This window comes from Tiliqua scincoides, chromosome 1 (genome assembly GCF_035046505.1).
Source record: "Tiliqua scincoides isolate rTilSci1 chromosome 1, rTilSci1.hap2, whole genome shotgun sequence".
NCBI lineage: Eukaryota > Metazoa > Chordata > Lepidosauria > Squamata > Scincidae > Tiliqua > Tiliqua scincoides.
In genome coordinates, this window is record NC_089821.1 from 135395054 (window position 1) to 135419115 (window position 24062).

The 24062-nt window shown below is 45.9% G+C and overlaps 1 protein-coding gene across 3 annotated transcripts in view; it reads right to left on the reverse strand.

The window, feature by feature from the left end:
* Positions 1-11887, reverse strand: part of CD2AP (CD2 associated protein) — a 98080-nt gene extending 86193 nt beyond the window's left edge. For all 3 annotated transcript variants that reach the window (XR_010794906.1, XM_066637802.1, XM_066637810.1), the window contains exon 1: positions 11677-11887. Coding sequence is in view for 2 of the 3 variants with exons in the window: in XM_066637802.1 (XP_066493899.1) it covers positions 11677-11680 (4 nt within the window). In the remaining variant the exon portion in view is untranslated. The remainder of the gene's footprint in view (positions 1-11676) is intronic.
* Between the last annotated feature and the right edge of the window lie 12175 nt (positions 11888-24062).

The window sequence follows — 24062 nt, forward strand, 5'->3', positions numbered from 1 at the left end:
CCACGTTGTCTCCTAGTAAACCGGAAGTCACTTCGACCTGCAGATTGGAGTAATAAACCGCTTGAAGGAGACCTGCAGAGGGGGCTGCAGACGTCCAGGACACTCTCCGAAGTTTACTGACTCCTCCCCCCCCCGGTAGGGAGAAAAGCCTCTGGGCGCCTGTGACACAGCGATCGTTGCGGCACGGCCACTGCACATCCCGTTCTAGTCCCCACCCCCACAAGCACATACCAGCTGTTCTTGAATTCCTGGGAGTTTGAGAACTCCTGTTCTAGAATAAGGTTGCAATACCAAGCTTACTTTATAGAAAGTTAGTTTAACTGCAACTTCTGAATAAACGTGCTTTGGAATTTGTTTTCATTGTTTCATAGTCTGCCCACATAAATTACATTTGTGCATTGTTGAGCTGATACACAAAACAAGAATTTGACTGAATCTCCTTGAAAGCTAGGTCTAAGCAAACAGCTACACAGTATACTTATTCCATCTTCTATGCAATGAAATTATAATTATTTAACAGCACAAAGGTAGGAAATTGGATTTTGGATTTGTTACAAGGCATTTAGCGGTGGACTTCAGCATCTGCGGTAAGTCAAATCAGTGGATACCCAAGCCCCACCTGTATTTCACTGTGACAATCCTTTATAATGCAAATTATCTAGTTCCATTTTATTCTGACTACTGAACCAGCTTTGGAAATGAAACTGTTTTTGTCGCCCTGGTTGCTCATCTACTCTAGGAGATAAAAGAGTCACATTCAAATTCAGGTTAAATGTATGAAAGTAGCAAATGATCGTAATTACAAACATGCCAACTAGTCATTTATAGAACCCTACAGAACCAAAGAAGTTCTAGTGAGTATTGATAAAGCTATCTTCTTCCCATCATATTAATTAACCAAAACCAAAAGTTCTATTCAGCCTGTTGTCTCCCAACTCTTAATCTTACACAGTCAATTCCACCATCTCTGCAATATTTCAAATTGTCGTTAGGCATTCCTCCAAAGTTGGAACAAAACACACACAATCAAAATTCTTGCAGCTGTTAGAAAATTCCAAATTAGTTGCCTATGATTTTATAAAAAACCACTATACCTCTGTTGTATGTTAAGAAAAAAACAACTCAGGCCCCAATCTTGACCAGCCTGCGGGGCACTACAATACTGATGCAGCCTCCCCTACATCTTGCAGACCAGCTAGGACCGTGGTACAACGTAGCAGTAAGCAAAAGAACTTCTTACTTATCTACTCTGCCGCACCAGGATCCCTGATAGATCTACGCCAGCTCTTTGGCTGGCACATGTTCTGTATCCAAGGGGCAAGGCCAAAAGGGGGCATAGGATATTGGTGGCACCACTGTCACCGACAGCCACCCCCACCTACCCTTGGCATGCTCCCTAGTGGCTCTGATTCCCGCCTCAATCCTCTGCTCCAATCCTCATCCTCCCTGCACCAACATTGCCACCAGAGGAACTGCTCACCATTTGTGGCATGAGTCGAGCAGCATACAACATCAGCCCAGCTTTCATGCCTATGGAATGTGCCCAGAGACCTGCCAGAATGTGAATTCCAGCAGTGCAGTCTGCAAATAGGATTGGGCAGGTTTAAGACAGGTATATCATACCCAACATTAATTAAGTATATCATACCCAACACTAAGTTTGTGGTGGATCATTTTGATCAAAAAGTGGGTCATAAATCCTCAAAATACAGTATATCAAGCAAGTAGGTACTGAAAAGAATTCAGGCTTTACAATCAAATAAAAAAGGGGGGACAGAGGAATAGATACAACAGGAAGGGAAAGAGAGTATAGCATAATTTATCAACGCTGTTGTAGTCTCTTGAGCTCACCAATACTACAATACAAAAATTGAAAATTTAAGGCAGATTGCACTATATGCAGAAAGATGGTGACACCTCATAACTGATTTTACTGAAGCTAAATATTAGAAGAGTTTCTGGAGGGACACTTCACTTGCAGTAAAAGATCTCAAACATCAATGAAGATTTTGTGCTTCTTTAAATGGAAAACATTTAAAACAAAATGTTTGTTACAAACCACCTTGCAAAAACATTTAAAACAAAAAAGTAGTGTCAAAGGCTGAAACCTCAAATTCATTTAAAACAAAAAAGTCTATCGCTATAGTGTTTAAATTTTATGAATAAGAACATTTTGAATATCCAAGCATTATGACTTCTAACCCCTTTGATAAACTGACTCTCAGTTCCTGAAATGTTGCTAAGGACTTGTCTGTACTAGTTCTCCATGCACGTCAGCGCTGACTCAAGGAATGCAGCATTCATGCAATGTTATTTACTATGCAATGCATATGTGCCTAGAACCTATACTGTCTGTACTCTGCACACACAGAAATGTACAAGACAGTGCTGTCTGCCACAATTGCAATCTCATGCATATCTACCTGGGAGTAAACATTAAATAAAACAAATATTATTTTCAAGTAAACCCACAGAAGATTTTGCCTTCAAAACTAATGTTGAAGAAACTATTTACCCAAACCTAGTGAAAGCTTGGCTGCTGCCTGACGCAGCCCAGGAGTGCCACCCTATCCCCTCAACATTTTAAACAGCTGTGCATTCATCCATTAGTGTGCACATGCACCCTCCCAGGTGGGTAAGAGAGGGACAGGAGACCAGCCAATCCCCTTCTCTCCCCTCCACCTTCCTCCTTGTAGGCCTTGCTTCAAATCAAAGAGTGCTTCTAGCATGCATCACTCTTCCAGTTGACTTTAAATAGGATCTGTGCAAAGGAAGGAAGGTGGAAGGAAAGGGCCTCCACATCTCCCACCTCCATCAGCCAGCCCACTTAGCTGCAGGGAGAGAAAGAACATGGTCAGAGCAGAGTTTTTCCCTGGTCTTCCCTCAGCAGCACTGAAAGAAAGGGGGGGGGGGAGTTGCCACTGAACTAATGCTATAATCAAGTGGGAACAGGACTGGAAAGCCAACCGGAATGGCTCTGTCAGAGGCAGGTTGGGGGGCAGTAGACAGACATGGGATTCACCCCTTCCATCATCTGACACAAAGCTGCTTCATCAGAAGGCCAGACCCTTCTATATTTACATGAACCATATAAGCAGAGTATCTTGAGGCAGGGGCAGATCCAGTGTTTGTGGGAGGGGGGGCATGATCACTATCAACTCCAGAGCTTAGGTCAACCAGGCAGGTAGACTAGGGCTCCTGATTTAACTTATGGCCTCCATGGCCAAGGTTCGCTGGGTGGGTAGACTGGGCTCCTGTCACTGAGCAGGCTAGAATGGGAACTCAGCTCTACCCAGTTGGGCTCCAAGTCCAGGAGGGAGTCCAGGTCTACCCACCCACCAAACCCTGGCCATGGAGGCCATAAGTTAAATCAGGAGCCCAGGTCTAACCGGCAGGTAGATCTGAGTTTCAAGTCCAGGCGGGAGACAAGGTCTACCCAGCTGATAGACCTGGGCTCCTGCCTGGACTCTGAGCCATTGGCTGGAATGGGAGCCCAGGTCTACCCAGTTTTTAAAGTTGTTTAAAGTGGTTTTTTAAAGTTGTTTCAAGTATGTACAGAGGACCCTCTGCATCCATGGATCCCTTTATCTGTGGATTTAAACATCACAGATACAGAGGATCGACATGGGTGCCTCCAGAGGCGCCATGTAATTGCTTTCCTGGAGCCTAGAGGCCTCTTCTGGGTCATACAAGGCCAGCAAACCACTCTATTGACCTCTGCGGGCCTTAGAATGACCTACAGAAGCCTTCAGAAGTTACTTCAGGTTTTTGGAGACAACTTCCAGTTTGATTGGAGGCTTTGGTGGGTTATTCTGAGGCCAACAGCCCAATCCTGAGCTGTGCAGTTTCTTGGAGACTAGAGGCCTCTTCTGGGTCAAACTAGGCCAGCAAACCACTCTATTGACTTCTGTGGGCCTCAGAATGACTTACAGAAGCCTCCAGAAGTTACTTCAGGTTTTTGGAGACAACTTCCAGTTTGATTGGAGGTTTTGGTGGGTTATTCTGAGGCCAACAGCCCAATCCTGAGCTGTGCAGGGCTGCAGCAGTGCTGAAAATGGCTGCTGCTGCATTCAGCATATTCCAGGCAGCCACCGCTGGTTCCTCAGGAGAGGGGCACTTTCATTCCCTTCCCCTGGGTAAAGCGAGTAGCCCCACAATGGCACTACTTGATTCTTTGCTGACCCAAAGGTCAGTGGAGAATCAAGAGTCTCTGTGTCAGGCAGTGAGCCCGACACAGAGGCTTTGGATTCAGTGGAGCAAAGCTCCACTGGTCCTGCCTCCCTCCCTCCCTGCTCCCCCCAGAACCCCTCCTCCCCACCCTCTCTACACCCTCCCTCTGCCTCCCCCTGCCCCGGAATGCCTCCTCCCTGTCTCCTCTCACCTCACTGCTGCTAGGTGGTCTGTGTGACTGCTGGAGCTCTGATGCTCGCCCGGCAGTAACCCAGCGTTAGGGTACTACTGGCACCAGGGCTCGCAAATGTGCCTTACAGCATGTTTGCAACTGTGTGCGCTGGCACTGAGCCGGCGTGCCAAGCTCAAGATTGGGCTCTGAGTTCCCAGCCCAGCACAACCCTGGAGATGCCTCCAGAGGCTCCAGGTAGGCAATTGTGCAAGCTTCGGGAGTGGACCCCAGCATCCATGGAATTCTTTATCTGCAGGAGGGTTTGGAACCAAAAACCTTGTAGATAAAGAGGACCCACTGTATTTTAACTTGTGAGTGCTGCTAGCAACACTGAGTGGTTTGAATGCTGTTAGAATCAGAAAAGCAAGATAGAAATATTTCTATAAATAAAATTCAACCACCCTTGGTTCTAGGAGTTTAACATCACAAAAAGCATTTCATTCACTCATTCTAACAATTATTGTAAAAGGGTTTCCCTATTTTTCTTGTGGAAGAAAAAATCCCTGAAAAAGCAAGAGAAAATAGACTTCTTTCAAAGAAATACTTCCTCTAAGAACACTCTATCTCTGTTCTTTCCCCAGTTAAACTTCGTACTACAAAATCATGCGGCTTTTCTGTCTTTACTATATCAGAACAAAATATAGATCCACTACTAAGAAAACCACTTCAAAGATGACTCTGCATTCCCTCATCACATGAGTTCCAGGACAAGGTCATGAAACCACATACTAAAGCCACTTTGCAGAAGCTAATCAGGTCTGGTCTGGTCAGTGCCTGGACAGGGGACTGCTTGAGAACTCTATGTACACTGTTCTGGACAGAATTCCAGTATGGGAGAGGAATGAATATCCATCCAGTATATATAAATAAATAAGTGAAATACACTTATGCCTACACTTGCACTATAAGATGTAGCACAGAAAACAATACAAAAAAGCAGTGATGTGGGGCTTGAAGTAGTCCTTTGCGGAAACGTTTCCCACAGACAAATGTGCTTTTGGTCAGTAAATGTTCCACCCTGATCAGTTTTCCATGAACTAAAATTAGTACAGAGGGTCCTCCTTATCTGCAAGTTTGGCATACACAGATTTGAGTATCCATGAATGCCAAGCTTGCAGCTCAAGAGTCTCAGAGGACCTCATGGATGTGACTGGAAGTCATTTTTGGTTCTTGTCAGTGACTTCTGATCACATCCCGGAGGCCTTCTGAGGTGGCTGGCAGGCCATGAACAAACTCTGGAGGGAAGGGCATAGCCACCAGGTAAGTAATTGCAGCACCATGCTGTCCCCCTGCGAATTTCATTATCTGCATAATTTGGTATCTGCGGGGAGGGGGATCTAGAACTAATCCCCCACTGATATCAACTGCCCACTGTACATTAACAGCATCTAGAGACTTAGATCTAGGTTGTCTAGGTCTAGCATATGCAAAACAGTATTTCTGCTCATGTGTGTGGAGATCTTTAATGTCAACCCACTCCTGCTTCCACTTATATCCACACTATATCCTCCATTCCCAACCCAAAAACCAGAAGTGGGTCATGATCATGTTTGGGCCATGGGCCCCACTCCCTCCTCCTATATCATGGGCCCCACTCCCTCTGAAGGACTGTAAGTACAGAAAAAGCCCTTTTTCATCGTGGCAGCATGATCACAGAAGCACTGTCACTTCCATCACCCATCACCCGCCAAGACTTACAGAGATCAAAACTCTACAGAAAAGTTTGGGAACTGCTGAATTACTGCACTGCCAATAACAGAGGCCTACAAAATTGAGGGTCAAAAAAGTTTTTCCTAAACTTCAAGGTGGTTTGATATGAATTTGGGGTACCAATTCCAAAAATAGCATCCCTTTTGCCCTATCACATCTAGTTTTGGAGATAAAGTATAGCCTCATTAGTGAATGGTTCAAGCAGCTTCCTCATGAGGAAGCCATGGTGTAGGCTTCCTCATGAGGAAGCTGCTTGAACCATTCACTAAAGAGGCTATACTTTATCTCCAAAACTAGACGTGATAGGGCAAAATGGATGCCATTTTTTGAATTGGCACCCGAAATATACCCAGGAATTGGTATAACGTTTAAGGAAGCAAAATGTGTGTTGGCCTGTGTAATAGCTATCTGGCAATAAGTTCCTTATTATTTTCAAAAATAATATCTAAGGGCCCAATCCTATCCAACTTTCCAGCACCAGTGCAGCTGCAATGCAGCCCCAAGGTAAATGAACACATGTTGCCATACCTTGAGGAGGCCTCAGTGACTGCCTCTCCATGGCAGGATACAGCTCATGCCCCACTGGTACAATTGCACCAGTGCTGCAAAATTGGATTGGATTGGGCTCTGAGTTTCCTTTGAATTGTAAAGAGGGGAAAAAAAGCAAAATGAATCAACTGCTTCGCCCTCAACCTTCTGCAGAGTACTATATCACTAATAGGGCAAAGATGTACTTTTCAAAGTGCTGATCCTGTTATAAGTTAGCAGAAGGACAGCAACTGTCACTATTCATCCCTGCATAGTATATAGGTTTCCCCCATATGTGTGGATCTGGTTCTCCGCAGCCTCATCTCCACGCCCATTCCTTTGTTTAGCTTAGTTATCTTGGTGCCAAGCAAGCATGTGTCTTCCTTTTACCAAAAGCTATTTATTTTACTCAGAATTAAGCCCAATGTGTTCTGTCTTCACGGCAGAAGACCTCGGGCAGATACCGCTGCCCGAACGGCCCCTCCTGACCGAGGAGTTAAGTCAGATAGAGGTTAAAAGAGAAGATGTTTCAGACCTCACTGATAAATTAAAGATCAATAAGTCACCGGGCCCTGATGGCATCCACCCAAGGGTTATTAAGGAATTGAAGAATGAAGTTGCAGATCTCTTGACTAAGGTATGCAACTTGTCCCTCAAAACGGCCACGGTGCCAGAAGATTGGAGGATAGCAAATGTCACGCCTATTTTTAAAAAGGGAAAGAGGGGGGACCCGGGAAACTATAGGCCGGTCAGCCTAACATCCATACCGGGTAAGATGGTGGAATGCCTCATCAAAGATAGGATCTCAAAACACATAGACGAACAGGCCTTGCTGAGGGAGAGTCAGCATGGCTTCTGTAAGGGTAAGTCTTGCCTCACGAACCTTATAGAATTCTTTGAAAAGGTCAACAGGCATGTGGACGCGGGAGAACCCGTGGACATTATATATCTGGACTTTCAGAAGGCGTTTGACACGGTCCCTCACCAAAGGCTACTGAAAAAACTCCACAGTCAGGGAATTAGAGGACAGGTCCTCTCCTGGATTGAGAACTGGTTGGAGGCCAGGAAGCAGAGAGTGGGTATCAATGGGCAATTTTCACAATGGAGAGAGGTGAAAAGCGGTGTGCCCCAAGGATCTGTCCTGGGACCGGTGCTTTTCAACCTCTTCATAAATGACCTGGAGACAGGGTTGAGCAGTGAAGTGGCTAAGTTTGCAGATGACACCAAACTTTTCCGAGTGGTAAAGACCAGAAGTGATTGTGAGGAGCTCCAGAAGGATCTCTCCAGACTGGCAGAATGGGCAGCAAAATGGCAGATGCGCTTCAATGTCAGTAAGTGTAAAGTCATGCACATTGGGGCAAAAAATCAAAACTTTAGATATAGGCTGATGGGTTCTGAGCTGTCTGTGACAGATCAGGAGAGAGATCTTGGGGTGGTGGTGGACAGGTCGGTGAAAGTGTCAACCCAATGTGCGGCGGCAGTGAAGAAGGCCAATTCTATGCTTGGGATCATTAGGAAGGGTATTGAGAACAAAACGGCTAGTATTATAATGCCGTTGTACAAATCTATGGTAAGGCCACACCTGGAGTATTGTGTCCAGTTCTGGTCACCGCATCTCAAAAAAGACATAGTGGAAATGGAAAAGGTGCAAAAGAGAGTGACTAAGATGATTACGGGGCTGGGGCACCTTCCTTATGAGGAAAGGCTACGGCGTTTGGGCCTCTTCAGCCTAGAAAAGAGGCGCTTGAGGGGGGACATGATTGAGACATACAAAATTATGCAGGGAATGGACAGAATGGATAGGGAGATGCTCTTTACACTCTCACATAATACCAGAACCAGGGGACATCCACTAAAATTGAGTGTTGGGCGGGTTAGGACAGACAAAAGAAAATATTTCTTTACTCAGCGTGTGGTCGGTCTGTGGAACTCCTTGCCACAGAATGTGGTGCTGGCGTCTAGCCTAGACTCCTTTAAAAGGGGATTGGACAAGTTTCTGGAGGAAAAATCCATTATGGGGTACAAGCCATGATGTGTATGCGCAACCTCCTGATTTTAGAAATGGGTTATGTCAGAATGCCAGATGCAGGGGAGGGCACCAGGATGAGGTCTCTTGTTATCTGGTGTGCTCCCTGGGGCATTTGGTGGGCCGTTGTGAGATACAGGAAGCTGGACTAGATGGGCCTATGGCCTGATCCAGTGGGGCTGTTCTTTTGTTCTTATGTTCTTATGTAAGACTTGGATCGCAATCCTAACCAACTTTCCAGCATAGAGGTAAGGGCAATGCAACTCCGAGGAAAGGGAACAAACATTGCCCTAACTTGAGGAGGCCTCCATGACTGCCCCTCAACTGCAGGATGCAGCATAAGCTTCACTGGCACAGCTATGCTAGTGCTGGAAAGTTGGTTCGGATGAAAGTTGGTTAGAAAGTTGGTTGCACCCTTAGGCTGTAATCTTATCTTATGCACTGGAAACAAACACCTCTAGCTATAAGCCAGCAAGCTTAAAGGCAGAAAAGCAGGCAGGTACCCTGAATGCTAAAGAAGACGAAATTAACACGTTAACATGAAGCCTCCTGTTAACATTCATTTAGTCTTCTCTATCATTTAGGCTGCCTGCCTGCTTGTCTTCCTTTAAGCTTGCTAGCTTATAGCATTTGGGAGGAAGACACATACAGTACTTGCTTGACACTAGGGGAAGAAGACTAAACAAAGGTATTAGGCATGGGGGACACACACAGAGATTGCCCAGAGATAGGCAATCTTATCTTCGTTTTCCTATATCCATGGGGGGACATATCCGCCATGGATATTGGAGGCACCTGCATTTCTTAGTGCCTGTTTGCTGGTGTTTCCTCTGCATCTTTTTAGACTGTGAGTCCAAGGAACCAACCATGTATTGAATTTGTCATGCAAACTGCTTTTTTGTTGAAATGCACTATATAAGAATGTTTATTAATATTCAATATACACATTAGTTTGGAAGCCATCATGAATATGATCAAGTAGCATAATTTTTACCTGAAGCTTCAAAAATATCTTATGATTCTAATTTTATCTAAAGGAAAATGATACCTGGCACAGCTGGCAGAATACTCAACAGGCCCTTTAACTACTACACAATGCTACTATCCAGTAAAAGTACAGTAGGGGGCAGCCAATTTTCAACCACTGTGCTGTGGCATACTGGTGTGCCGTGAATGGTCTGCAGGTGTGCCACAGGAGTTTGGGGTAGGGTTATTTATTAATAGGACCATTGGAGGATATGAGTCCCCCATCAACAGCATGGTGTGCCTTGTCCATTGTCAAAAAACTGATGGTATGCCTTGACAATTTTAGTTCCTTGTCAGTGTGTCATGAGATGAATAAGGTTGAAAATCACTGGCATAAGGTGATCCAAAAGGAGGATGAATTTTCAGTCTATGTGTGAACAGTGGTCCAATTGTAGATCCTTACTGTGTGACTTTTTAATCACCCTATAACAAACTGCAGGTCTAGCACTCATGAGTGGGTTATAACCCAAATTTGGGTGATTTGGAAAACTGAAAGGGCAGATTAGGCTATCAAGGGTTAAACAAGCTGCTACTTGGGGGGGGGGCACTGCTGCTGCATCACCAGTATAGCCACATCCCTTGGCATTTAGAAATCAGGCAGCAGATAGGGCCTCTAAAAAGTCTGGGAATCACTGTCATATATCATACCTGGCAAACAACAAACTTTCGTTAGCCCAAATGTGCTCCAGAATCAGGCACACAAAGACCAAGGAATAGCAAACACATCTGATGTACCAGCATCTTCACAATGGCAACTGTGCTGTAATTCAGACAGCACAAAACAATAAAATATGCAACATAGCCATCCTCATAACTGAATGACACTTAAACTAAGTGCTAGCTAATAACTAGCTAAAAGGCACTTTCTGAGTTTAACAGTAACACCTAACATTAATTCTCAGCATCCCTGCTTTGTATGAACTGCCTGGATGCTGCACAGACGTCAAGTACGATTATGCCCATATTACAGCTGGGCAGAGGGAGCAGCTTGCCTGGGGCCACCTGGTGGGAGAAGTAAAACCTGAACTGGGGAAAATCTGATTTGCAGCTCAGATCTTCCAACTATTCCGCAGCACCACTGCTGTGCTGAACTGTTTAAACCAGGGGCGTCAAACTCGTTTCATACCAAGGGCTGAACAGCATTCACGGTGCCCGCTGAGGGCTGGAAGTGATGTTATTAGGCAGGAAATGATGTCATGAATCAGGTCATAACCAAAAATAAGCACTTTTTTCAGTTAGGAACTCAGTAGCTGTAAACGACAGAAGAGAAAATATACATATCTTGATCATATGTCAAATTACAGGAGAGCCCAATTCTCATGCCAACCACCTTTGGGCAGCAACACCTCAGCACTGCTCAGCAGCTGAGAGCCTGAGGGCCGGATAAAAAGCTTCTGCGGGCCTTCTGTTTGATACCCCTGGTTTAAACTGTTGAAACAACCGGGGGGGGGGGGAGGAGGAAAGACCCCGGCAGTCTTGGCAGCTCCGAAGCGGCGGTGCTGCCTCTGCGAGGGAGGCTTCCCCTGGTTTGCAACCACAGAAACACTGGAGGGTTGAGCAGAACCAGGAAGCGAGTCCAGCCATTTCCGCCGCCAACAGAGAAGGAGAACGTGCTCGGCGCCCTCCCAGCGACCCACCTGCCCACAGGCGTGGAGAGGGCGAAGGGACGCCCGCTGCCCACCGCCGCCTCCCCAGCCGGGGAAGAGACTCCGCGAGAAGGGCGGCGGCGCCCGCCTCTCCATCGCGACTGGAAGTGCGGCACGGAGGAGTCGCCGCCTGCCTGTCCAGCGGGACCTGCGGTGTTGGCAGGCAGGTGAGGCAGAGCCTCCGGAGCCCTGCGAGGAGAGCGGGCACTCGCCACCCGCGCACGCCGCCTCCCCACCCGCCGCGCGTCCCTGCTGTCCACCTGCGCGCCAGCGGAGCAACACACTCGGCGCCCCGCGCCCTGAACGCTCCCGAGCACACCGCGCCCGCCGCCCCTTACCCATCCTGTGCCGGCCCGCGGCGGCTGCGGCGAGGAGCCGAGCCGCGCACTCCGCTCGCCGCGCTTCGGCCTCTCGCGCCTGCGGCGCCAAGCTCAGGCCGGACACGGCGCCGCCTCCTCCATGGGCAGGATGCGGAGGGAGGCGAGAGTCCTGCGGCGGGGCGCCCCACAGAGCCGCACCACAGCACCGCCTCCCGCCGCAACCACAGTCCGCGTCCCCTCGCTGCGGGAAGGGGGCAGATCCCGCGAGACTTCAGCGCTCCCCTCCCTCGCGCGGGCCGCTGTTGCCAGCAGCGGCGTGGCCGCTGGACTCTCCGCGCACCAGCAGGAGGAAGCAGCTGCCTCTCGCCACCAGTAGGCAGGGAGTTCTCAGTGTGACCCACTCCCGTGCCTCGGTCCCCTTACAGTCAGTGGGGCTTCCTCCCAGGACAGGGTGGCTGGCAGGGCAGCCTGAGAGCCCCCTCCTGTGCCTGTCTCCTCAGAAGTCCGTCCCCTTATGGTCAATGGGTCTTGCTCCCAGGACAGGGTGGCTGGCAGGGCAGCCTGAGAGCCCACTCCCTTGCCTGTCTCCTCAGAAGTCCGTCCCCTTATAGGCAATGGGTCTTGCTCCCAGGAAAGTGTGGCTAGGATGGCTGCCTTAGAGCCCACTCCTATGCATGTCTTCTTCAGAGTAAGTCCCCCTATAGCAGTGGCTCCTAACCTTTAGGAGCCTGAGGACCACTGAGACAAGAATTGCAGTTGGTGTGGACCACATGCCTCCAAGAGTAATTCTATCAGGGGGTACACAGTTTCTTTTGGGCCCCTTCTCAAAGGGTTAGGGGAGGGGTGGGCAGAACAGGGATGGAGAGGGGGAGAACAGGCAAGAGCAGGAAAAGTGTTTGGAGCCCAAGTCTACCTTGTCTCCCAATGTGGAGCCCATGTCTACCTGCCCACACAGCATTGGCAGTAGATACAGTAATACAGAAAACCAAACACAGCCCAAACTCTCTAAAAATTTTTTAGAGAAAATCATTGCAGAAAATTAATGGAAAGTATCCTGGGTATACCAAAACATACTTCTGCAGCAGCTGTGGACACAGCTGTGTTCTCGATACACTCTTTCATGCTCCACAAGCCAAAGAGCTACTGTAGCAGGCCAGTTTTGACAGTGTTCAGGAGTGTATTCCTTGGCCCAGCACATATTGCTTGTGGCAGCTTCAGCCACCATACACCCAGCATCCCATGTGGGTAGCAAATCCAGGAAATATTAAAAAATATAAGATCCCAGGAAATTTTTGGGCCCCCTCCTTTGGCTCCTGGGCCCCCTTTTTGACCCTGGGCCCTTTGACAAATTGCTCCCTGTACCCCCTCTTATGGGCCCTACGTGCAGTTATCACCCTTCACACAGAAAATGTAATTAAATTTGTAATACCTTGGAGAAGATTTATTAGAGATTTATTATTTATAGTGAAGATTTGTGCATTGCTGCTTTTGTTGCTGGCTGTGGTAAGTTCATTCTCTTCCCTCTCTGTTGGTCCATGAGGGAGCACACTGGAAATAATTAAAGGCAATCTTTTTCCTGATGCTTCATGGACCACTTCTCAGGGTGTCGCAGTCCACCTGTAGTCCCTGTACCACAGGTTGAGAACCAGTGCATTATAGTCAATGGGGCTTACCCCCAGGAAAGTGTGGTGAGGATTGTAAACTTTAGAACCCAATCCTATGCATGTCTACTCAGAAGTAAGTCCCATTATAGTTAATGGTTCTTTTTCCCAGGAAAGTATGGAGACGATTGTAGCCTGAATCTCATGTCCAATTTTACATGCTGCGGCTCAGTGGTAAAGAGGAAGATACGCCAAAGTATGTGCAGAGTGCGTTTTCTTCCATGCTGAACATAGCCACTCCATGTACTTTTTATATCCTGGAACCAGTGTTTGAATATACAGTATATATTTTATCCTATTCCACATGCATAAACTATAGAGGCTGCTAACAAAATGTGTAGGAGCAGCTGCCACCTAATAATGGTGGAGCAATCCTGAAAACTATTTAAGACATAATGGAGTTTTCACACTGAAGACATTTCAGCATAGAAAATGGCATGGGCATTATAACTACTTATAGTAGTATTTGTTTCTTGAGATTAGAAGGCAGCTGGATGGCGTCTTGGGTGGGGTGAGATGTACGCACCCACACTCTTCCCCCATGTGTTTAGTATGGCCTAGTTGGTGTACAGTGAGTGTATACCAACTTCTAATCTCAAGAAACAAATACTACTTTAAGTAGTGATAATGTACAGTAGTAGTGGTATTTAAAGAAAAGTGGTATAGTATAGAAATCTTTGTAGTAATAACACTGGCCTACAAAATAAAACAAAATTTTTGGCATACTAGAAAAACTGTCCAATCCTAACAGTACTTTTAATGCTGAATTTAAATATGTTACTAGTTTTTTCTCTATCACACAGGGATTTTTAGTGACACACAGGTTAAATATGAAAAAACCTGTATTTTTACATACATTTACAATACTATTTACAGGGACAGGTTTTAGGCAGTTGGGGAGATTTCACCCAATTGGGCCTCACACATGGTGGGGGCCCTGCACTGACCTTGTCACTGCTGCTTCCAGTTGGACTGAAATTGGGTCACTGGAAGCAGCTCCCACCTACCGCTGCTTCCAGTTGTCCCCAAATTGGTGACATGCAGGTGGCTGCTCATGCTGCTGGGAGTCCTCCACAGAAATGCAAAAGAAACACACAAGGATCTTGAAGCCAACATTTTGAAAGTTGCTTTCTCCCATAGGAGCTACCTTTCTTCTACTCTGCTGCAGTCAAACCAGTATTTCATGGCAGTGTGTTTTTTGTGTGCCTGGCATAAGGGACACAATCCTTGAGGACCAGGAATCGTGGTTGTTTTTGTTTTTGCCCCCTTCCTGACTGTGCCACAGGAGCTCCTGCAATGGGAGATACCATAGCATTCTTGAATCAAGCAGGTTCTGTGGGGTGTGCTGCTGTCATGGGAGGAGTTCCCCATGTCTGGTGGCTATGATGGGGAGCGGGTTCTGCTGCTACTTCTTGGCAACATTTTTGCTGACATGAGGACAAAAGAATTCAGGCAGTCCACTTCACTGGGTGGAACATTCCTCTGCCATATTGATGGGCAGGGCCTCTAAGAGGAATTTTATTAGAGGGTACACAGTTTCTTTTGGGCCCCTTTGCAAAGGGGGGGGGAGTAAAACAGCAGGGGAGGGTGGTGACAGGCAAGCAGAATATGAGCAGGGAGGGGCAAAACAGGGTAGGGGGAGCGTAGACACACCTGGAACCTACCTGTTTTTAACTAGTGCCAGATTTTGTTGTTATCAGCCTTTCCTGCAATAAACATGCTAAGGCTGGAATCCATATTGAACTATAAACAGTTTTTCAGGCTGGGTGCCATGGTCTAGTTTTTTTACCTACTGAGCCTAAACCAGTCCTGAAGGGGGAGCTAACTATCACCACACTAAAAAAAGTTAATAACTAAAAACTGAAAGCAAAAAACAACTAAAACGCAATCTAAAAAGCTGAAACTAAAGCGAAGCTAGAAACTAAAAACCAAAACCACACTTGAAGCTAAAATGACTAAGGGCACAATCCTAACCAGGTCTACTCAGAAGTCAGTCCTATTTTGTTCAATAGGGTTCAGAAAAGTGTAGTTAGGATTGCAGCCTAGGGATTAAAACTGAAAAAATAACATAAAAACCAGAACTAAAAGACTGGAACAAAAACCTAAAAACTGACATTTCACCCACAGCTTTGGTGAGCTTAGTTTTCCTCAGGTATTGGGACTTGGTGCTGTTCTTATACATGTTGTAACTGATTGACCATTGAAGTAGGGAACATTGTTGTCAGCTGTTAGCCCTACCTGGCTCCTTATTCTCTGAGCAACATTTTTCTGGGTTGGTAGCCATACATTATTAACTCTCATTGTTTCTTCTTTCCTATTCAGATTGTTTTGATGCTTATATATTTCAGTTGCTCCTCTACATACATGCATGGTAATTTCAATCTGTTTTAAGCAACAATATCTTTTATGTTCCTTCACTTGGGTCTGTATACTCCTTTTAGTAGTGCTAATGTATACCTTTCCACAGCAACATGGGATATAACCCTGTCTGTAAACGTGGATCTCTTCCATCTTTTGGTGGTTGCAGGATCTGCTGTAGCTTGACTATTGGTTTGTAAATTGTCCTGATATTTACCTTCTGCCGCAGTCTTCCTATATGATCTGTGATGTGTTTGATATAGGGGGAAAAGGCCCTGGCCTTTGGTGCTAGTGACTCCCCTTCTTTTTTGATGCTTGTTCCTTTGTCTTTGTTGGGAAGCTCTTTTAATCTCTTGTTTTGTGTAACCATTAGCTTGTAAGGTTTTTTTCCAATGAAGCATTTCTTCATCTAGGTCAGCGGTTTTCAAACTCTCTTGGAGAGTTTGAACTGCTCTACGTTTTTGCAGGGGGGAGGCAGCAGCGTGATCCCCAGGATCATGCAGCTCAGGGGGCTGCAGGGGCTTGACTGCATGCACCTGAGCCTCCTGCAGCCTCCTGGGGGTGCGGGGAGCTCTGTGTGACCTTCTGCAGGGCTCCCCGCAGCTTCAGAAGTGAAAGTGGAGTGATTGTGCTTCACTTCCACTTTAGCAGAGACAGGGCGTAATTGCTTCACTTTTGCTTTCAAAGCTTCAGGGAACTGTGCAGAAGGTCATGCAGGGTTCTCAGCACTCCCGGGAGGCTGCAGGAGGCTCAGGTACGTGCAGCCAAGCCCCTGCAGCCCACTGAGTGGCGCAGTCCTGGGGATCTCGCCTCTGCCTCCTCCCTGCCTCCAGGCTGCTCCTGCCCCTAAAGGTGAAAGTGGCCAGGGCCCACATGCTGGGGTGTCATGACGCCCCAGTCTGAAAAGCACTGATCTAGGTACTGTGGCTCTGAAATTCACCTGGCTCTATCCATTTATGTTTTTATGACCCCCCTTCTGTCTTGGAGGATGATTGGAAGCTTTATTTAAATACCCGTTTGTATGCATGGGCTTTCTGTATACTTTGTGTCCGAACATTCCATCCTCCTTTCCTGCAGTGTCTTTTGTGTATTGTCGATGAAGCACTTTGCTTTGCCATTTTTTTCCAGATGTTCATTTGATCTTTTTTATAAGCCAGCTTTATTGTATCACGGTCCCCAGTATTTCTCTTGTTTTCTTGATAAATCAGCTTCAGGGCATCTTCACTTTACATATTTTTGCAATGCCCTTTTGTACAATTTGGTAAACTTGTAACATCCCTCGCCCACCTATGCTTCTGGGTAAATAAAGTTTATCAGCATTACTGCATGGATGTAGGGCACGATTCATTGTCATTATCTTCCTGGTCTTCCTGTCTAGCACTTCTAATTCAGCCTGAGTCCAGTCTACTATGCCGGCTGTGTATCATATGACTGGAATTGCCCATGTGCTTATTGCTCTGATGGTGTTTCCTGCATTGAGTGTGGATTTCAAGATCTTCTTCACCCTCCTAATATATTTTTACTAATCTTCCTTTTAATTTCTGCATGTTTAATACCTAAATACTTGTAGTGATCTTCTTCCAAACACTTGATGTTGTTTCCATATGGCAGAGGTTTTCAGGCTGGGGTGTCGGGATGCCCCAACCTGGGGACCCTGGTCTCTGCCCCCTTAAGGGGCGGAGGCAGGGAGGAGGCAGCGGTCCCCAGGATTGCGCTGCTCAGGGGGCTGCAGGGGCTTGGCTGCACTTACCAGAGCCTCCTACAGCCTCCCGGAGGTGCGGGGAGCCCTGCGCGACCGTCTGCAGGGCTCCCCAATGCTTCAAGGGTGATAGTGGAGCGATCGTGCCCTGCCTCCGCTAAACCGGAAGCAGAGCACAATCACACCACTTTCACTTCTAAGGGGGCTGCAGGGACTGGGGTGCACTCCCCAGTCCCTGCAGCAGACGTCCTGAGGTGCGGGCAGCCCTGCGCAAGCCTCAGCAGGGCTCCCCAGGTCAGCAGAAGTGAAAGTGGAGCTACTGCACCCCACTTCCAATTTTGCGGGAGTGGAGCGCGATCGCTTCACTTTCACCCCAGGACGGCTGCTGCAGGGACTGGTGGGTGCATCGCAGTCTCTGCCTGAATGGTGCGATCCTGGGGATTGTATCGCTGCCTGCCCACTGCCTCCCCCCACCCCCTCAAGGACTTACTTAGGGTTTAAACTCAGAGAGTTGGAGAGTTTGAAAACCACAGCCTTATGGCATCTCAGTTTCTTCGGTTCTTACCACCTTTCCCTTATTGATAGTTAGGATTGTGCATTTGGCTAATCCAAACTTCATTGCTATATCTTGGCTATATATTCAAACAGTGTTCAACAGTAATTCTATTTCAGATGGTGATTTTCCATATAGCTTGATTTTCCATGTAAAGGAGGTGGAAAAGCTTGGGAAATGTTTTGGATGTTTGATAACCCAAATCTGTTTTGTTCAGCAGTGTTGTTAGAGGAATTAATGAGATGACAAATAACAGTGGTGATAGTGAGTCACCTTGAAAAATCCCTCTCCTGATGTTAACAACACCCAACCTATCACCACTGAGCAGCATCAAATGCATCTTCCATTTTGCCATTGATACTTGCACAAATTATCTGACATTTTTTCTGATGCCTGTTATTTCTAGGCACTTCAGTATCCAATCATGTGGATACTGAATCAAATGCTTTTTTGTTATCTATCCAAGCTATATTTAAATTTGTTCTTCTCTTTTTGCAGTTTTCCAGAATCATTTTATCAATTAATAGCTGGTCTTTTGTTCCCCTTATATTTGGGCAATTTCATTTCTGCTCAGATGGGAAGATCCAGTTCTTTAAAAGATACTGCTGGACTGCATCTGCTATTACCCTAGTTAGCAACTTAAATGTTGTTGGTAGGCAGGTTATTGGTCTGTAGTAGGGGTATCCAAACTTTTTGGCAGGGGGGTCACCTCATGTCTCAGACACTGTGTCAGGGGCCAAGAAAAAAAAGAATTAATTTACATTTAAAATTTGAATAAATTTACATAAATGAATATTTTAGAGATGGAACAATTATGAATGAATGAAGTTTCATGATAGCTCAATGCCTATAAAAGGCCTTGCACAACGCAAAGCCGGCCTTTCCTTTGCTGCAGCTGCTGCTTCATTGACATGAAACAGCAAGCAGCAGAGAGAAAACTCGGTCTGCAATTGCCTGAGAGATCGAACAGTTGTCCCTTTTGAGGAGAACAGTTGCAATAGGCCAGTGCGGGCTACAGCAGATTTCCAGCTGACCAGAGGCTCATTGGAGACTGTGGGCTCCCTGTGGGCCAGATTGAGGGCCCCCAGGGGCCACAAATGGCCCCTGGGCTGGGGTTTGGGCACCCCTGGTCTGTAGTTATTAGGAACTGCTCCTTTTGCTTGATCTTTCATGATTTGGTAGGTTTTGCCAGATGTCATCCAGTTTTCAATTTCTTCTCTTTGCAGTATGCTGTTAAATTGTTGGGCAGTTTGTCAAATAAGCCAAAAATCATAAATTCATCTTCTCCTGGTGCAGACCAATTTTTTTGCCCTTGTTCTAATCATTTCTGTTATAATTAGATTTTCCATCTCTCTCTCTCTCTCTCTCTCTCTCTCTCTCTCTCTCTCTCTCTCTCTCTCTCTCTTTTCTTCCTGTTTTCTTTTCTTCCACCTCCTTTATCTAAGCTGCATTCTTGTATTCTTTTGGGTTGCCCCATAGGGTTGTCCAGAATTGCACGATATCGTCCTTATTTGGTATTGTTTGCTGGCTGTATGCAGTTTTTCCATCACTATTGCTACTTTCATAAAAACACTTCTGATTCGTTTGGAACTGGAGATTCATAAAAATGTTTCTGATTCATCTGGAACTGGAGATTCTGCCTGTACTGTGCAATTCTTGTGTCATACCGGCTGATCTTTTTTGAAACTGCACTTATTTGCTACTTAATTATTTCCAAAGTTTTTTTGACCTTCCTAGTTTCTAGATGGTATTCCTTGATCAGGTATTCTTTGGTCTTTGTATTTTTCAGCTTCTTTTCTTTTATTTCCTTCAGCTTGCTGGTGTCCGATCTTAGCATAGCTAGGCTATGCACTCTAGCCTGATATTCCATTTTGGTAATGCATTATTTTGATGTTTTAGTTTTATGCAGTTTGCAGCCAAGTTCTTCAGTTATTACTGCAGCAGTGCTGTACATGAGTTGGTTTGTTTCCTGCAGTGAACTAGTGCTTATGGTGCACTCGTAAAATGTTTGCATTTTCTAAATCTGTAGCAAGATGTCTCATGTCCACAAGTTTTAATGCAGGCAATCTAAGTCTACTATTTTTATCTTTTTCAATCTGCTCAGTTATTTTTATATTCAGTTCTTGTTGGCTTTCAGTTAAAGGGTACTGCTGCTCTTCTTGGTGAAGGCAAAGGAGAGGACACCAGGGAAAGACTGTTCGAAATCGAATGCACAATGGAGGCTTCCTCTACTACCAACTTCTCTTGTGTTGCCTCCTCAACTAACTGGGTTGCTAAACCTGGCAGTTGTTGTATTTCTATGCTTTGGGCTATTCTCTGCATTTCTTCCATTTCAACATCAGTAAATACTTTATTCCTTGTAATAAATCGGCACTGATCAGCTAATCTCTGCTCTATGAGTTCTAATGTTGGATGTTTCTCTTTCCAGATCTTATGCATTCTCTTCATATAACCCCACTTTGCTGGATTTGATTCATAGTAGCAGAGCATAATTTCTTTACAAAAGTTGAGAATAAACTTTCGACGATGATTATGCACGTGCTTGTTCTTCCAGTAACCCTAAAGCCTTTTGCCCTGGTTGCTCAGCCAGTGATCCTGAATCCTGTAACTTACTTGTCACCAGATGTCCAGGAGCTCCAACACCTAGCATGGTCCTTGTTGATGCGGGCGACAACCGATTGGTATAGGATTCTTTTTTGTTTTTCTCACCATACTAAGGATCGGCTTGGGACACATTTAGACTGCAATCCTAACCACGCTTTCCTGAGAGTAAGCCCCATTGAACAAAATAGGACTTACTTCTGAGTAGACCTGGTTAGGATTGTGCCCCTAGTCTGACTTCTCAGCAGAGGCCTGTCTAGTTTGGGTGGCCCTGTCCAGCTTGACCCTCTGCCTCACTGAAGCGCACAAGCCCCACCACCACTACAAGGTAGTGTCCCATTGGGGGGATGATGATGATGATTAACATATTAAACAATATTTATGGCCTAATTCGATGGTGCCCTGGCAACCAGGGGAACATGTGCTGCACCAGCAGCAACTGCTTTATGGCTTTTGTAAAGCCGATGGCACATGCTGCCAGGTCACAGTAGACAGGTGAAACAGCCTCCTAGGTGCCAACAGATTGAAGATCTGCAGAGGTGCTGCATCTCATCAACACAGGGCACAGGGCTCCTGGCAGGCTTCAAATTGGGAGGGAAGAGTAAGTACAGACAGCGCAGGGCTTTCCTCTGCTTGGGAAGGAGGGAGCCCAGCCTGCTGGGGGGGGGGAGTGCCAAATGCCACAGCCTGCATTCCTTTTTCTTGCCTGGGGGGAATAGGGGTGGCATCTGCATCTGCTGGGGTATATGTGTGTGAGCATGCCCCATCTACTTTGGGGTGAGTTGTAATCTTGCTCTGTGTGGCTGTAATCCTTTCCACACTTTCCTGGGAGTAAGCCCCATTGACACTTCTGAGTTGACCTACATAGGCTTGGAGTCTGTGTCTGCTTAACAAAGGATCCTCACCTTTCTCTTTTTCCTCCCCCTTCAAAAAAGAAAAAAGCCACTCTTGATGGTTTTGTCTCCAAAAATTGATTAAAAAATAAAAATGCCCATTCCTTTTCAGGCATCCCGCTTTTTCTTCCTGCCTCCTTTGGGGTGGGGGTGTACTTCCCATGTTGGCTGCTATTGTAGGACAAAAGGCACAATCCTAGCTAGCTCTACTCATAAGCAAGTCCTATTGTGTTCAATAGGACTTACTCCCAGGAAAGTGAGGTTAGGATTGCAGCCAAACAGTCTCTGGGTCTCAGTTTGCATCAGTTTGCAATTAGCAGATACACATAAAACAAAGTCTTCCCCTCCCCCAGCAAATTCATCACTTCCCCCCCTTTCCAAAACCCTCCAGGTGTGCTGCTAACAAACTTGGGGCACAATCCTAACCAGGTCTACTCAGAAATAAGTCCTATTTTGTTCAATGGGGCTTACTCTCAGGTAAGTGTGGTTAGGATTGCAGCCTCAGAATGCTGGCAGCTGGCAGCTTTTTTTTGTTTCTAGTGTATAATTATCACACCTTCACCCCCATTTTGGGAGTAACTGAGGTAATGGGGAGCCATGGCCATTGGCCACAAGGATCAGGGGAGCTGAGGGCCAGAAAAGTTTGAGAACCACTGACATAGAGGATTGCAGCCTGAAAGTCAGCTCCTTCCATTAAGAACCTTTTCTTCCCACTAGAAGTGTGCATCCTCTGGAAGGAGGGGCTTGAGGGTCTTAGCTGTCTGGAAAGGAGCCCACTCCAGGCAAAGCCTGGGTGATGAGGGGTGGATAGTCTGGTGTGACTTTTTGAGAAGTAGCTGGCACAAGTGGAAAGCTGTTAGGCACCCTCCCCCAACACACACAACTGATACACATTAGAACCAGAGCATGAACAAACATTTCTTTTCAGTTCATTATCATGTTTAATATTAAGCACCAAAAAAAGGGGTGGTGGGTGGGGAAAATTAAAGGATGCTTCATGGTGAAACTGATAGATAGATAGATACTTTATTAATGGTCATCCGACCAGCTAATCACAAACATGGTGAAACTGCTTCATGGTGAAACTGCTGAGGGGAGGAGAGAACAGAGGCAGCTCTTCAACTTCTCTTCTGTTGCTTTTGACATGAGAGAATCCCAGTCTCTCCAACCTTGTTAATTAGATTCCTATAGCGTCTCCCTGGTGCAAAAAAAACAACAGATGAATTCTTGCCTGTCGCAGATGTCACTGTTAAAGGCATAGGAGACATGTGGGGATGGGACTCAAAGCAGGCTCCCTCAGTAAGTGTCGAGAAGCAGAAATCTGGCTAAATGATCCTATTTGGGCATGAGCCTAACCAGGTCTACTCAAAAGTAAGTCCTATTTTGTTCAGTGGGGCTTACTCTCAGGAAAGTGTGGTTAGGATTGCAGCCTTTGCCTCCTAGCCTGGGCTAGCCCTGGAGTTTCCTACCAATTTCATGAGTGCAGTGTACATTTTAGGAAGCATGGCCACTCTGCCAATCAAAGCTGTTTGAGTGTGTTTGTAACTGATTAGCTGCACCTTTGTTTTGTGTCTGATTTAAATATCATATGAGGTCATTTTCTGGGTATATTTGCTTAGGAGAGATCTGTGTTTATGTCAAATGCAAAACTAGAAACATAGGGAACTATGCCCCAGAAAAGAAGGTTGTGTTTTATGACAGGCTTGCAGGGTTAGATGCACTGATTTTAGTCCCTGAAAAATATCCTGTGCAAATGCACCATTCTGAGCATTATGGATTTCATATTATAATGATAACATGGTATACCTAACTCTGTGGACCCAAACACCTTTACCTTGTAAGTAAATTTAATTTATTTCAGTGTTTCCAAATAAATGTGCTCAGGATTATGATTTATGGGCAACTTTTTACATTGCATTTTAAAGTGACAGAACACTTTAGGATGCAGTTGTCTCTGAGAGAATGTTTTTGATCAGATATTTTCAGAGTTCATAATGCTACTTAAGACAGAACTATGTGTGGGAGATGTGCCAAGATTGTAAAATATTCACGACCCTGTGACAACTTAGGGCCCAATCCTATCCAATTTTCCAGTGCCAGTGCAGCTATGCCAGTGGGGCATGCACTTTATCCTGTGTGTCTTCATTCTGCAGACACAGAGGCCTCTTCAAGGTATGGGAACATTTGTTCCCTTACTTTGGGACTGCACTGCAACTGCACTGGTGCTGGAAAGTTGGATAGGATTGGGCCCTAAGGCTGCAATCCTAACCTCACTTTCCTGGGAGTAGGACCAATTGAACACAATAGGACTTACTTCTGAGTAGACTTGCTTAGGATTGTACCCTAACAAAGTAATGTGGCACAAGTTTTTGTAAGCTAAAGTTATTTCATCTACAACTTTTACATTGGTATCTTCTATAATACAATAATAATAATACATTTAATTAATTAAATCATGGGGGGGGCACCAAAATGTTAGTTTGCCCCGGGTGACAGATGGGCTAGGTATGCAACTGAGATTTGCCACATAAGGTTACCTTAGTTAGGAGAGGCGGGATAGAACAGGGGAGGGCTGGGTGTAGGCAGAATGGGGGAGGGTTGGGTGAAACAGGGCTGTGACTAGAGCAGGAAAGAAGGCA